Source organism: Oryzias latipes, chromosome 8, assembly GCF_002234675.1.
Source record: "Oryzias latipes chromosome 8, ASM223467v1".
NCBI classification, from domain to species: domain Eukaryota; kingdom Metazoa; phylum Chordata; class Actinopteri; order Beloniformes; family Adrianichthyidae; genus Oryzias; species Oryzias latipes.
The window spans coordinates 3,791,065-3,806,124 of NC_019866.2; the positions used below are offsets into that span (position 1 = coordinate 3,791,065).

At 40.9% G+C, this 15,060-nt stretch overlaps 2 protein-coding genes across 3 annotated transcripts; both read right to left on the bottom strand.

Annotated features, from left to right (window-relative positions):
* Positions 1 to 380: 380 nt before the first annotated feature.
* LOC101169945 (serine/threonine-protein phosphatase alpha-2 isoform-like) lies at positions 381 to 11,500 on the bottom strand. The gene is made up of 8 exons (XM_020705073.2): positions 11,349 to 11,500; positions 10,975 to 11,084; positions 6,414 to 6,545; positions 4,558 to 4,788; positions 4,368 to 4,472; positions 4,062 to 4,285; positions 2,920 to 3,054; positions 381 to 2,841 (listed from the first exon to the last, which is right to left on the bottom strand). Exons 2-8 carry the CDS (start codon positions 11,027 to 11,029, stop codon positions 2,731 to 2,733), a joined length of 993 nt encoding a protein of 330 aa, XP_020560732.1. The 5' UTR covers positions 11,030 to 11,084; positions 11,349 to 11,500; the 3' UTR covers positions 381 to 2,730.
* A 781-nt stretch (positions 11,501 to 12,281) lies between these two features.
* LOC111947734 lies at positions 12,282 to 14,771 on the bottom strand. 2 transcript variants are annotated; one of them, XM_023957354.1, is made up of 5 exons: positions 14,562 to 14,771; positions 13,639 to 13,833; positions 13,468 to 13,547; positions 12,809 to 12,978; positions 12,282 to 12,731 (listed from the first exon to the last, which is right to left on the bottom strand). In XM_023957354.1, the coding sequence occupies exons 1-5, from the start codon at positions 14,589 to 14,591 to the stop codon at positions 12,676 to 12,678; spliced, it is 531 nt and encodes a 176-aa protein (XP_023813122.1). In that variant the 5' UTR covers positions 14,592 to 14,771; the 3' UTR covers positions 12,282 to 12,675. The 2 variants fall into 2 exon arrangements, with proteins under 2 accessions (XP_023813122.1, XP_023813121.1); XM_023957353.1 differs by having other exon boundaries at positions 12,282 to 12,978; positions 14,562 to 14,770.
* Between the last annotated feature and the right edge of the window lie 289 nt (positions 14,772 to 15,060).

A 15,060-nucleotide genomic window follows, 5' to 3' on the forward strand; every position in this document is an offset into this window, starting at 1 on the left:
GGCTGATTGATCCAGAAGCTGAAGTCTGAACTGCATCCACCGTCTATCAGTAAAGGCAGAAGGTAACTGACAGTTTTTATCATCTTATTCCACACAAAAAAAGAGACACTGATGTGCATTAAACCGTGAGCATGACGTTAATCTGAGGTGAAAGAGCACGCCGTGCTGTGATGAACTCTTTGTTTTCCATCTGTCAGGACTGAGTGCTGCAGATACTTTTGCAGTTTTCTGTGCAGTTGGCATGAAAGAGGCAAAATACGGCAACACACAGATCCAATGCCACCCATCCGGATGACTCGGCCGAAGAAGTACAGCCCGCACATGCTCATCCCCTCACTTTTCCTCTAAGATTTCACGAAAAAGAAAAACAAGACACAAAGTTCCAAAATTCTGTATTTTATTTTTGCCTTGGAACAGAGACTGTCTGAGAGGCCTGAAACAGATGAAACCCAAATAATAAAAACTATGGTTTATTTCTCTTTCTTTTGGAGTTTAACTGCTTTAATCCTATGATTTTAGACTTTTCCCCAGCAACAGTGCATGGTGCAAAACATCCCTGATTGATTAAAGGTTCCTACACTAACGAGCTAGCAGTATCTTAAGTGTTCAGTCAAAACTATAGGAAAACTCAGAAAGCAAACTTTAGACTCAACACCTTTAAACAAACAAGATAAAGATGCTTAAAGCTGAAGTTTAAGAGGAAAAGTGTCCATCTATGGAGCAATAATGCAGGAGATTTACTCATCTGTTGATGCTATCCTAAATTTCTTTTACACCCATGATAGAAGACATTTCCCACATTTATGATCAGTGTTTGCTGACATTTACAATCAGAAGTAGCAACACCTGAACATGACAGGCTCCTCATAAACATTAGAACGCCTGTTTACATTTTTATTTAAATGTGAACATAAAACTTGCTTCATCCTCTAATCATGGGCTGTGAGTGTTTTTCCATGTGGATCATTAAATTGCATGATTTTGTCGTTGAATTTTCACTTCCTGAGTTGACTTGCTGGGTGTTTAAAGAAAAAAATAAAAATGAAAGTTGCACAGAAACCGTTCAACAGAATTTACCGGTGACGTTTGAATCTCTTGTCTGGAGAGGCCTTGAATTTAGCACCTCTGGCTAAGAAACAAAAAAGAAAAGAGGAACAAGAGCAGGTAGAACTCCAGCTCCTCCGCGCTCTGACGTTTAGTGGCTTCGTAATCTCAAAGCTGCATGTGTTTACACTTGAACAGAGCGCTCAAGAATGAGGATAGAGAGCAGACAAATGGAGCCATTATGCAACACGACGGACGGACGGACAGAAAGTGTGTCTGGGTTAGAAGTAACGGGCAGTGAAATACTTTTAATACGCTGCAGAGGGAAGCCTTTTGTGTTTTTCACCAGGAAGCTGAACGTCAGCCTGCTTTCACTGGGAAGACCCTGTGTGCCTCTGAACTTAATGCACAGCGGTAATTATAAAATAAAAATCACCGCATTTGAAAACAGTTTTGTTTTATCCGTCTATGGCTCTTTTTTCCCCACAGCTGAACCAAAAATTATTGCAGGCAAAAGCATCCCAAGTAATTCTACATTCCTTATGCAATTTCTTTTACTAGATTACTAAACGGCAGAAGCTGGTCGCGTGGAAAACGCCTTAAGCTAGGTTCAATGGGAATACGTGGTTGTGATTATCTGAAGTATATTTGTTGAACAAAGTTTCATACGCACTTCCTACAATTCCAAACGGGAGTTATTGCACTGCTCTCTCCTCGGCCACGTGTGCCCAGTTTAGATTGGGAATGTTTACATTGAACTGAACACTTGAATGTTGAAACTATTCATAACATGTAAAAAAAAAAAGAAGAAACGAAAAAAGGCTCTGTTTGTGCACCTTTAACACAAACGTCCATTCTTAAAATTCCAAAAATGTGTCTATTCTCAGCAAGCCAGCAACACAGAGCTAAAAACAAAAAAAAAACATGACCTTGACAAACATGACAAACACAAAAGTGATCCGCATGATGGCCAACTTGAAATGAGCTGTGATTTTTATTTAGTCAACTTTGAGTGAACTAAAGAAAAACAATGCTGGTTTCATGTTTCTACAAAAATAAAAAGAGGAAATCTAACAGCACGTCCATGATGATGAAGTCATATCAAAGTGGATGTAGGAATAATAAACATAAAAACACGTTATTGTGGTTCCGTCTTTCAGCATTCAACCGCACGTCTGTGCACCCGTTCACCTACTGTGAAGCCCCGCCCCCCTCCCTACCATGAGTTGATCCCAAAACAGGCCCCCCACCCACCCCATCACACAGACAGACATGGCCCTCTGAAACATGGTGGACAAACGCCCTTGTTTAGCATTAAACAGCCCCCCCCCCCATAGATGCAGCTAGGTTCAAATGTACAGAATTCATGAGAAGATCTATTTTTACAAAATGAAGAGAAAACAGAAGGAATAAGAATTCAGAGGAGAAGGGATATAAAAGAAAACAACTCCCTTTTTTACCATTCTCACTTTTTACCCAAACGCTCACATAAAACATGCAAATGACCAAAGAAACAACCATTAAAATTAGTTTTACAATGAAAAACCCTCTCTTGTTCTTTTTGGTTGATGGTTTTTAACCAGAAGAAAAATGACAAACAAGTTTGGGAGGTGAGGGGAAAGAAAAAAAAAAAAAAAAACTGGGCCGACAGAGGTGGCGCGTTGTAGGAAGGGACCTCAGCGGGTGTTATTTCTTGGCCTTGGCAGCCTTGGCTGAATTTCGCGGAGGAGTCACCGGTCGTCCCGATCCCATTCCTCCCCCGTAGGGATACAGTTTCTTATCTGCTGGCTTCAGAATCTGCAAAAGGCGGAACGTCGGCTTTAGCTCTAAAGGCTTCGATCCAGAAAACGGAGGGACAGAAAAGGTTCTGCTCACCTGGAAGGAGCACATGAGCGTCTCGTCCACGCTCATCATAGCACCAGCGTTGTCGAACTCGCCGCAGTAGTTGGGAGCTGAGAATAGAGTGACCAGTTGCCTCTTTGCAAAAAACTCATAACCGTCTTCAACCACCTTGAATTAGGAAAAGAGAAAGAATGGTTAGATCTGTTTGATTTTGAAAAGCCCCATCATCCAAGCAACCATATTGTTCGCACTATAGGAAGCACCGTCGGTGATCATCTATCTTCCAAAAGGCGCATTAACACAAAGGAGTCAAAGACGACTCCGTCAGACGTTATTCTCTACTTTCCCAGAACCTTGTTTTTTTTAACGCTCAACACGTTAGCCAACTTAGAAGCGTTAGCATTTTTGCAATCGCTGCAACTCCCAAACTAACGTAATAAAATAGACAGATGCCGCTTAAACTGTCGTAACTGTGACTGCGCTAACGCCCAACCTTGTTTGGAACATGTAGAAAAAACTGACAGACCGCTATGGACAATTAAGGCATTTAAAGGGCCTATATTATAGAAAATCATCCGTTTGAGTTTTGAAGTGTATTATAATGTTTATTGATCACAAAAAAAACAACCTCAAAGCCGCATTTTGATCCATTCATGTATCTCTGAGTATTCCACTAAAACCTGCGCTCTGAGCACCAGCCCCTCCCAATCCACAAAAAGGACTGGTCCTCACATTGTGACATCACAGAGTGAGGAACCGCCCCTTCCAGGAAGAGTCTGCGCTGCCGGCTCCGCCCCTAGGCTAACACACACACTTTCTTTATGGAGCTAGCTGTGATTGGAGAAATGCTTTCCTTTCATATGAACAATACGTACAAGAGTTTGGATGTTGTTTGTTTTTGTGAAAAAACACATTAAATGGGCGTCACCATTAAGGAAAGAAAGGCGGGGCCTCAGTGATCGAGGCGCCTCACTTCTTGGTAGGAAAAGAGTTCATGAAAATAACTTATATTTCATTAAAAAAGCAATTCTATAGTGTGCCAAAGGTCATATATTATATATGTAGTTTACTCTGACAAGCTTTAGAAATGCACGATTGAGGCCCTGTGAGGCTTTTTTAGGGGTGCCTTACAGTGCGGAAAATAGGATAACCTGTGCAGCACAGGCTAATATTACCTGATGTGCCCTGCATATTAGGTCCATGTCATGTTTGTGCAAAAATTTGGCCACCACATCTGCACCGAACGTAAAGGAGACCCCGCGGTCGTTTTCCCCCCAGCCCAAAACGTCTTTGTCTGGATCCGCCCACAGCAGGTCGCACAGCAAACCCTGGTCCGGCACGTCTGTGGGCCGCATTACTCTGCGGATCTGCTCCATTGACTGAAGGTCGGGAGAGAGACCTGGACAGAAACGAGAGGCGTTCATCGTTCTCTGAATGCGTCTGCTTCTTGACGGCTGATGTTCAGGTTCATCGAGGGCCACCTCCATGACAGCAGAAGATTTTCTCATCTACGATGGCAGCCACTGGTAAACAGTTAAAGCAGTCTGTGAAGGTCTTCCACAGCTTAATGTTATACCGCCGCTTACCTATAGACACACCAAAGACACAAAAAGGGAACATTTACCACCTGAAAATCAATTCCCATCCCTCCCGTGTGTCTCCTGAACTCACACTCATCATAAAAGCCGTAGATTCGATTAATAGAGGCGCACTCGTGGTTACCGCGGAGCAGGAAAAAGTTCTCTGGGTATTTGATCTTGTAGGCTAAAAGGAGGCAGATGGTTTCTAGTGATTGTTTCCCTCTGTCCACGTAGTCGCCCAGGAACAGGTAGTTGCTTTCTGGGGGGAAACCTCCATACTCAAAGAGCCTCAGCAGATCGTAGTACTGACCATGAACATCACCTGTAGAGGGCAGCAGAGAAGAGGAATTCAAAATGTGGATTCACTCCCAGCATGAATTTTTATTTCTCTCAACAACCAGCAAGTAAAAATGACAATTACCTGCACGTTGAATGATGTGTGCTATAAGCTGAGTCAGTCAGGCTCTGCGTTCATGTTTAAATATGAACAAAGCCACAAACAATGCTGAACTATTTTAGTGATGTCAGTGTGTTTCAGTCACGCGCAAATGGCCGAATCAACAACCAGATTCCCAAACGGACGGCAGGAATGTAAAAATCAGTCTCAGCATGTTACTGCAACATTTACCCCCCCACCTGACTGCAGAAGTTACACCACAACAGCCCTTTATAAGGGCACTTGTACACTGCTATAGTCCTATGACTATAAGCCATCATGAGAAAAATGCTACCAGAACATGTTAAAAAGAAAACAAAAATCTCAAGTTGCTTGGTCTTTAAAAGACAACAAAAAGTGCTGTGCAGCTGTTGGGACTTTTTGACGTCTGTTTATGACTCATGTTCAGCTGCAGGAGGGTTACGGCTGCAAAACGCTTCAGCGCTGAGCGCCAGCTTCACGGCTGTGCCGTGCAGCGTCACGCAGTCCACATATGCTCCGACGGTGAGAATCCCTTCACCGACTTTATTCAAAAGACGACTACAGTGAGAAAACGCAGACACCGTATTACAGGGTTTTAAATTACCCAGCATGCCTCTCACTGTCATCATAAAAACTACTAGGGATGCACCGAATATTTGGCAACTGATTATGTTCAGCGAAATATTGCAAAAAAAAAAAAGCCACATTCAACTTTAAGTGGGAGTGAGTGAAAGTAAGGCTGAAGAGCGCCGTGTGTCACAATCAAAGTCTGGCTAATCAACGCGCAGCGACGATCTTCTACAGTGTGGAGGTACGCCTAAGTGATCGAGAACGGCAATAGAACTGCAGTTTGAAACAAACCTGGAACCAAATCACACAGAGGGGGTTCATCTGCTAAATACTTCAGCACCTTAGTGTTAATTCTCGATGGATACGAGAATCACCAAGGTGGTAGTTGAGAACGTGGCTTAAGGTGAGCAACAGTTTAGTGTTGAAGACTTTGGCTTAAACCAGAGGTGGGCACTGAGGGCCGCATTCCTGCATGTTTTCCAGCATACCCTGCTCTGGCATGTTCTGATTGGCTGGACACACCTGAACCAGGTAATCAGCCACGAGTAGGGCAAGATTATTGGCTGGACACACCTGAACTAGGTAATCAGCCATGAGTAGGGCAAGACTATCTGGAAATCATGCAGACACACCGGCCCTCGAGGCCTGGAATTGCCCACCCCTGGCTTAAACTGAACCCAGTTACACGATACCGACCCGGCGGGATTTCTCACAAGTGTTTCCCTGAGATGTAAACATTTACTTTATTTATAAAACCATGTTTAAAGGTGATTCGAGGCCATTTATGCAATACTTAAAAAAACCATGAAAAAGGTAACATCCACATTTGATATTTTTTATTTTGATGCATCCCCTAAAACCCACAGAATCATCTGAACTCTGAGTGCTGTTTCACAGGAGACATTTGGACTCTGCTGGAGGGCGCAGAAGCAGCCCGGCTTAACCAACACCCAACTTACCGCAGATTTTTAAGGGAGCCTCGAGCTCCAGCAGGATTGGCTGGCTCAGAAAGATTTCGCGGGACTTGAGGCAAAGGCCACGGATCTCGTTTTCTGTGAGCTGCACATTCTTCCCTGGCCGAGAGCCTTTGACTGCAAGAACCAAAACAGAAGTGAACGTTTGAAAGGAAACAGAGCCTTTACAGAGATGCATTTACAAGAATATTGACGTAGAGACAGGAAATGAAATGCAATACTCAAATGTTAAACCAGACCGGACGGTTAACACCTCCCACCAGCCAAATGCTGTCAAACTCTGTTAGCGGTTCAGTCAAGGCACCATATCAGGGGACACTTCAATCACTTCAGAGGTAGAACTGCACTGTGAGGAACTGAGCTGCTAACATGACACGACACAATGAGCCGGCACACAAAGGCTTTCTCAAAAAACTCAGTGGAAAACTAGATGTAGATTGTTAACCTCAACGCACATTTTTTGAACCTGGAAGAAACTTAGAGACACGGAGCCACTTCCTCTTGTTGCTGATGTTGCACAAACTGCAGACGCATCATTAAATTCCTTCTGATGTGAATTTGACAGTAGTTTCCAAACTGAGGTGCATGGGAGGGGGTGCATTAATGATGTATGACACACTGTGTGCAAGCACATAAATGTCATTTGGGTTGTTGTTTACCTCCGTCTTAAGCCTGCAGTAAAGTAAGGATTGATTGCATTCACGTTCGGGAGGAAGTACAGACGGATTGTGCACATGCATGCATGCATCTGTAGATGGGCTGCAACGAAGAACGGCTGTGTCCGGGCTAAAGGTAAAGCCTGTTCATTCTGATTTACACGATTTTCTTTCCTTGCACATACTACATAAAACTTCTCACTAAAAAGGTGTGAGAATTTTAATGCTATTCTTGCAGAATTATATTATGGAATTTTTTAAGAAAAAAGTTAATATTTTGAAATTATTAAAAAAAAAAAAGTCAGCAAAAGGAAAGAAATCCACTTATACGTCACGCACTTTGAGAACTGGTAGAATTTGGGTCAACAGTTCCCAACTATGAATGTACCTCAGATAATCTGTAGGCACTGAAACTGTAAGCAAGATTGCTAATGGTGCAGTTTGAAAACAACAAATCAAATGACAGACGACAACAACCCCAGCCATGACAGCGCGGCTTCATGCCCAAACGCCACCCAACCATGCCGATCCATCAAATGCAGGAGCTTCCAATGGGAACTAAAGCGCTCCAGTGAATACCTATGACACATTTCAGTGTTGGGGCGAGTGTGAACGGAGCTCATGCTGTTGTAGAGGTACAGCTTCAGACAGAGTTTTGTTCGATTTTTTGTATATAGCCCAATATTACAACAATAGTCGTCTCAAAGGGCTTCATATCGGTAATTGTATAAGAAACATGAAATCATGAAGTCATAATTTAATAAGTAATGGCTAAACTACGCAGACTAAGCTACACTGGGAATCCCTGCCCTTTGACCCTCCTTCTGGGCGAGGAAAAACTCCTAAACAAATCAGGATTCAGGAACAAAAGAAGAAACCTCTGGGGTTATTTCATGAATTTATGACATTAGCAAACACAGACCTGAATAAAACTGAACTCTGAAGTAGATTATTGCAGTAAAAGATTAAAAAAACAAAACATGCAGCTATTCACTGCTGCCGACAAAACTTAAAGCAGAGAGCATGCGGTGGAACAATAACTCTGTTGTGAAGGGACGACAAAAGGCGATGAAAAGTAGATATAAATACTGCAGCACGGCTTGTTGTTTTAAACCTGGATTAGAAAAGGCTAAGCCCCGACAGAGTTCACTCCAAAGTTAGCTTCACAGTCAGTGGGCAGCAGCGAGCCAATCACGTGGACTCAAACAAAAGAATTTCCACAGCACGGATCACAGAAACAACAGAATGATGCTCGCCGTCGGAAGTGATGGAATCGAGATGCGCGTCCGACGCCGTGCCAGTTATTCCTGTTAGGCTGATGTGATGTCACACACACACACACCAAGAGTCTGCCGAGCTTTCAGACCCGAGGAAGTAATCCAATTGAAGCTGCTCATTACCCAAACACGTTTAATTGGTTTGGTTTCAAAACGGAGGCGACTCAGGATCAAACGGCAATCTTTTGATGCATCATTTATCCTTTAATCTACAGTCCTCTTGAAAAGAGATGGATCTAATGGAAGTGTCAACTAATGAGCGGCATTCAGAGCAATCGAACGCATGAGCCAGAAAAGGTCAAGAGAGTTACACAAGATATAAATACTGTCGGAATCAGGCCTTTTCTGTCTTCTCCTGTGTTTGTTAAACACCCTTATCACGGTTAGTGCACAGCCATCCATGTACCCAACACTTCAGCGTGCCCCACAGTCAAAGTCAAGCCGCCTGGAGGCAATTTTATTGCCCGGGCATATTTGTGTATAATCCCAATCACCTCCAGCAGCTCAGCTCAGCTGATCATGCGGGCCAACGCATAAGACGGTAAACACACTGAAGGTTAAGGTTACACTTTTCTCACAGGGCTGCTTCTAGGAAACATCATTCCAAACATTGTTTTGTTTTTTTACTTTTCAAAAACACCTTTTTATTGCGACTTGGAACAAAAAAATAACTAAAACGGCTGAAGACACTCATCACTTTATCATTCAGCATCTCTTCTGTGTTTATAGTTGGAGGCTTTAAGAATGCCAGATATTTTCAGCAGAATATCTACACCACAAATGTAAATTAAAAACAAAGAGCGTCTAAAAGACTGAAGAAAATGAGCATTAGAAGAAAAAACACAAAACTAGAAAGCATTATTATTAACTCCACTTTGCCATTTCCGAAAATTTATTCTGAGGGAAATTTGGGTTTTTAAAATGATCCTAGCACTCTGCTCACTTGGGCTTCCGTTGTTCCGGATACGGTTAGCCTCTCGCAACGCACAGACGTAAAGATGCCAACTAGCAAAGAGGAGCTTGTTCCCAAAACAGGAACTGGTTGTGTTCTGTAAATTCAGACCTGGAGCAACAAACCTGCACGCTGCTAAATCTGTTTGAAGGCTAGCAAATGTGGGAATATGACAAATTTGTTTCAACGTCTGAATCAGAGGCTCTGTCAGTCGAGCGCCAGAAGTGCTGCTCTCTGTGAGATGTTCAAACTAGCGGCAGCTCACAAAACAACCACCAGGGTTTTACAAGCATTTTTGCAGCCAATACAAATATTTTTAGGACTTTTCACCAAGGCCTAGTGGAAACTTGCTTCAGTGAAATTGAACCAGGTAAAGCTGAATAATTCCTGCTTATTGCCTACAACATGGAGCATGTGTGGGTGCACGCTGACGTCCAGGCAGCCGGACCTCAGTGTGTTGACATTAGATGTTTGAGGATGAGCGATCAATGAACTAAAAGCTAGTGTAGCTTTTGCCTTCATGTGGGAGCACATCACCTCATTAGCTTTACCTTCTGTTGTCTGCATCCTTTTAAGAGCAACACTAAAACCCAAAATGTTTTAAGGAGCATTAAAAAAATGAAGCTTAGATATTTGTAACATGACTCTTTTCTCAAAGAAACTGAATAAAACTGAAAAATGTAACAATTTGCTGAATGTAGCTGTATAATCTGATCATAAAGGGACACAAAACAGTGGAATAGAGGTGAATTAAAATACACTTGAGATAAAAAGCAAAAATATATATCTTTTTTCTTCTTCAAGACTGTTTTTCTTAAGGGACTTGATATATCTAGATATATTTAAATGCGCTTATTTTTTTTTATCAATTTTGAAGTGGATGTTTAGGGCTAAAACCTATTCATTTATGCAGATTCATGCAAAGTTATTAAAAATAAAGACATAAATAATGCGTAGCAGTCAATAATTCTTCCAGTTTAGGTAGAAATAAAACTATACAGCAAAAAACAAACTATAGTCTATAAGGTGTGGAGAACAAACCAGGAAAGAAAAAAGCAGGAAGACATTCTTTAGAGCGTGTAAACAATACACCTCACTACTATGGAGTTATTCTGATTTAAAACTGGAATTATATTTAATATTAGTCACACTATGAATCCCAAAATCTAGCAAAACCTGAAATCTTACAGCAAGAATAAACACAAGTTATGATCTTTCTGCTTTTGATGAGTAAAACAGAAATTTGTACTAATAATTGCAACAGTTTGAGACAAATCACCTCATCTGGAAGCACTAGAGAGTCAGCCAGGGCCACATTCAAAAAATGATCTTGTTATTTTAATTCAATGTCTTCTTTCAAACGCACATAAACTCCACATTTAGGAACATCTGAATAACAAAAAGGTTAATCATTTTAGATTTTTAATTTTATTCCAACCACTGAACCTGAGAGCAAACTTAAACATAATCATACATAATCATAATAATAAACATAATCAACATTATCATAAGTATGCTATTTTATCCCAGCGCGCCGCGACATCATTAGCGTTGCATGACCTACCTAGTAAATATGTTACACACATTTCACAGCCACTTAACTCAATAAACGGTGAAAATAAAAGGGCATTTCCGTTAACCGTGAGTTTAATTCTCCTCACCTTCCAGAAGACGTTGAATTATAGAGTCGATGTTTAATTTGTCCGGCTCCGCCATTTTCCGTATTTTCCGACGTTATCGAGCTGTAGACCTTGGTTCTTTAGTGCTGCGCCTTCAAATTCAAAAACAGACAGATTAAGACAAGTTAACTGTTGGTCAAATCATTTGTTAGCTTTTTATTTGTTATAGTTTGGTATATTTGTGTGAATGTGACGCACCGGCGAATCGAGCAACAGAAAAACAATCAATGAGCTTAACTGAGACTAAGCTAACGAAGCTAAGCTAGCTGCTAGCCAAGTAGCATACGCGAAACATTCAATAATATTCGCGACTAGCTCAACAAAACCCCAAATCAGAAGATTAAATGTTCCCAAACCTTATATTCGGGGTGACAGGTACGCTGCTTGTATGTAAAGAGTGAAAATATATTTTCTTTGAGTTAAATCTTGGCCCCTTTCCAAGGGGTTGGCCAGGTCGCTCCGCTCTTTGCCCAGGAACTTTAAAACAGGGCCATTCCAAATGAGCGTCTATGGTAGAATTCGGGGCGGGGCTAACAACTGTCGAAAGGTGATTGGTCCGTTGAAGATTTACCAACACAAAAATCTGGATATGATTGGCTATAGAATAGCTCCGTCAAACACGTAGGCCCCGCCCGTGACAGTTCAAAACGCATCAGGTGATGACGTACTTCCGCTAAAATCTCAGCCTGCTAAGCCATTTCCGCTCGCGCTGAAGCGATTGTTTACAAAGCGACATAACAGCAACTACAATATGACTAGTAAGAAAACGTTCAAATTTCAGCGAACCATCTATAGTACAGCCGAGCATTGCTGTGTGTCTCTGTGTCAAGCTTCGAGCAAGTACAACAGTTTACTTAGTTTTCATACATTTCCATCTGACGCGGAAATCAGGCGAAAATGGCTTGTAGCTATCCGGAGGGACAATTCACAGTTACTCCCCATACCCGAGTATGTAGCCGACATTTAAACAAGGATGATGTTCGTGAGCTCTTATCAGAGACGGGGAGGCGGCTATTAAACAAGGGAGCTGTCCCAGCACTGTTTGAGTGGAACAATTTCACCCTTCCCACTTCACGACCGGGGGTGTGGGAGAGGAGAGAGCGTCCTAGCTTTGTAAATTACTTTGTATAAATTGAATTTTATAATTAATGTTATGTATGCACTGCTGTACATTGCACATACTCTTTGAATAAAGAACTACTGAATTATTTGCATGTTATATGTACTTTACCTCACCAATGCTTTTAAGCCATCTGTAATATAAGAATAATACTTTCATGCACAGTGAATTATTTACTGAATAACATTTATTTAGGGCTCCCAATTTACAAACAACAGTTATAAAATACTATTTTTAGGTAACCAATTATCAAAAAAATTAATCGGAAGAACATGTAACATGTAATTTAATAATAGATTAGTATTAATACAACAAGAAACATAGTAATACTATTAAGAAAAAAAATAAAAACTTGAATCAATATATATGTACAAATATTTTGAAATGGATTGAACTAATAAGAGTTACTGCCAGTAAGAGAAATGGAGAAAAGAGAAATTAACAGCACTCTATAAAGAAGTGTGACAGGCAATCAGAATCTAATTATTTAGGGAAGCAAAGAGTTTGTTTTGTGTGCGTTCTCTAATGTTGTTTCCAGGGACATCATGTGGTGCTGCTGATGTTCAGTGCAGACAAAAGAGCAGGTAGCGGGTCCCAGCCTGTAACCCTGAAGTGGCAGCTGTGGGGGAGAAGGAGCATCTGTGTGGGGACAGGTTTTTGGAACTCTTTTTGCTGGCATATGATAGGATAACACACTTCCTTCTTGCACTTTTCCAAATGCAGAGTCAACCAGAGGAACATTAATGTCCATAGCCATAGTTGTTATCAGTGGAGCCACATCACTTGGAACATCATGGTAGACTTCATCCACCCTGAGTGTGGAAAGTTCAGGCAGAGCTGAACTGACACCCTTATACAAGTTGCTCCTATGGAAAAAACAAAATAATGTTTTTTTTTAATTTAATTTTTTAAAATGAGCCATAAAGTAAGTTACATATAAGTTGAATGAACAAAATAACAACAAAAAAGCTTTATTTATTTAAACATACAATGTATCATATGATGAGATTATTACTTTATCTGAGGTCTCACTGATTACTACAGAAAATGCATTACTACTATATCTGCACTTGAGAGCACTTTGACTCGGCGCAGTAATATCCACAGAAATATCCTTTTAGGAGTGATGATATTACTGCGCCGAGTCAAAGTGCTCTCAAGTGCAGATATAGTAGTGTTCCCAAGTGCTATTCTGCCATACATTATAGTTATCCATTATAGTTATCCAGAGCAATTAAGTGCACGCACTGAGACGAGAGAGGTATGCATCAACTCATCTTAGTTAAGGAAATAACATAGTTTAATATGAAAAAACAGTGGAGTGTTCCTTTAATGATAATAAAAATAATACTAACCTAATGCCTTCCATCAGTTTTCGTTCCTTGGGTCTGGCTGAAAGAATCACCATGTCATTTACAAGACCAGGTTTAACACCCTGCATTTGAACAAAAAAGGTTTTCAATAAACACAAACATCCATAAATAGAAAATTAAGTAGAAAAGTACCCTGTTAAAAACATTAGTTACCATGGATCTTGGCTTATGCCACTTCTGTTCAGTCTCTGTGCAGCTGTGTGTTGGGGGAACAGAGGTGATGCTAAGCTGGCAATAATGTGCAGTCTGGTACAACAGTGCTGCCACATGATTACACACAGCTGTACCTGCCACACAGGTACACTGGCAGCTTTGTAGCTGCACAGGACGGGCATCCGCAAGCACAATCTGAAAATACACAAATCTGTTATAATAGAATAAAAGCGCAGTTTTTTTAAAAAGAGAATACATGAGTACAGTGAGAATGTTTAACAAAACAAACAAATTTGAACCATCGACATATAATTATTAACTACTAAAACAATTAATAACTACTAAACAATTTGTATGAGCTAAAATTGTAGCCACAATATTATTTATATTATTATTTATCTCACTTTACTCATCATCCCCAACAGTGGACACAGAACGTGTGTCAATGCAGTGACAAAACGGAACTCAGTTTCTGTGAATCCCAGTGATTAGCGTACATATTTAAATATCGATAAATATTCCAACACACCAGTGTTATTTATGGTATGGTAAATGAAATTTGTCTTTAAAATAACCTTTAGCATTATTAGATGCAATGATTCACAGAAACTTTGATCTGCCAAACGTAACCTGTCTCATGAACCATGAACCAATCTGCGCTGAACCTGCAGTATAACTTTCTCTTACGCTTAAGCTGTGAGGCTTTTGGCTTTTCCTCATAGATAGATCTGTAGCACTCAGCCCTAATCGTTACCTCTCCTGTGCTTGAATCCTTGTTTGAAACTGACATTGACAAAGGCGTTAGGAAAATTGGCTGTGATTGACACATAATAGTAAACATAGCCTACGCTGCACCTGCTGCGCTAGCACTAGATAGCATGCATGCTATGGGCATGTAAACACAGAACACGTCCAGATCTTACCTTCAAAATTGTGGATGTAGCTTGACACATACAATTTGAAGCCCTTCTCTTTCTTGGTTGTCGAAGTGTGACATAACTTTTGTATGATTCGACTCACGTCGTTGACCGTTACCTTTGGGACATCTTGAAGGGACCGAGTGAAAAATGCCATAGTTGTTATTGACGCTATGTGCTCCGTCGACGCCGGATGTAACCTGGCTGGCCGACTTGGAATGCGGAAGTGAGTGTGCATATAGCCTATTGTGCCAATGGCTCCACCTAGCTTTGATATTTAAAATCGTTTTCAACCCATTCAAAACTGTACATTTTGTTCGCTTTTGAGGAAGTTTTAACATTTTTAACATTAACATGTCACTGTGCACCCCGCACAGTGACATGTTAAAAAACAAATTTTTATTTTTTTAAGTCATTAATTTAAACTGTTGGGTTGCTGTGTTTGTAATGCCAAGCCAACCGCTTTTACTGCTTGTGATGCCACTTTAAACACTGACACAGGCAA

Bases quoted from the DNA above. Each gene is read 5' to 3' on its own strand.
- LOC111947734 (XM_023957353.1), bottom strand. From the start codon at position 14,591: ATGTGTCAAGCTACATCCACAATTTTGAAG. The intron at 13,834-14,561 runs GTAAGATCTGGA...GTGTATTTTCAG, and splicing joins CTACATCCACAATTTTGAAG to ATTGTGCTTGCGGATGCCCG. The intron at 13,548-13,638 runs GTAACTAATGTT...GTTCAAATGCAG, and splicing joins GGCATAAGCCAAGATCCATG to GGTGTTAAACCTGGTCTTGT.
- LOC101169945 (XM_020705073.2), bottom strand. From the start codon at position 11,029: ATGGCGGAGCCGGACAAATTAAACATCGACTCTATAATTCAACGTCTT. The intron at 4,473-4,557 runs GTGAGTTCAGGA...GTGTGTCTATAG, and splicing joins CTACGGCTTTTATGATGAGT to GTAAGCGGCGGTATAACATT. The intron at 2,842-2,919 runs GTGAGCAGAACC...CGCCTTTTGCAG, and splicing joins CGCTCATGTGCTCCTTCCAG to ATTCTGAAGCCAGCAGATAA.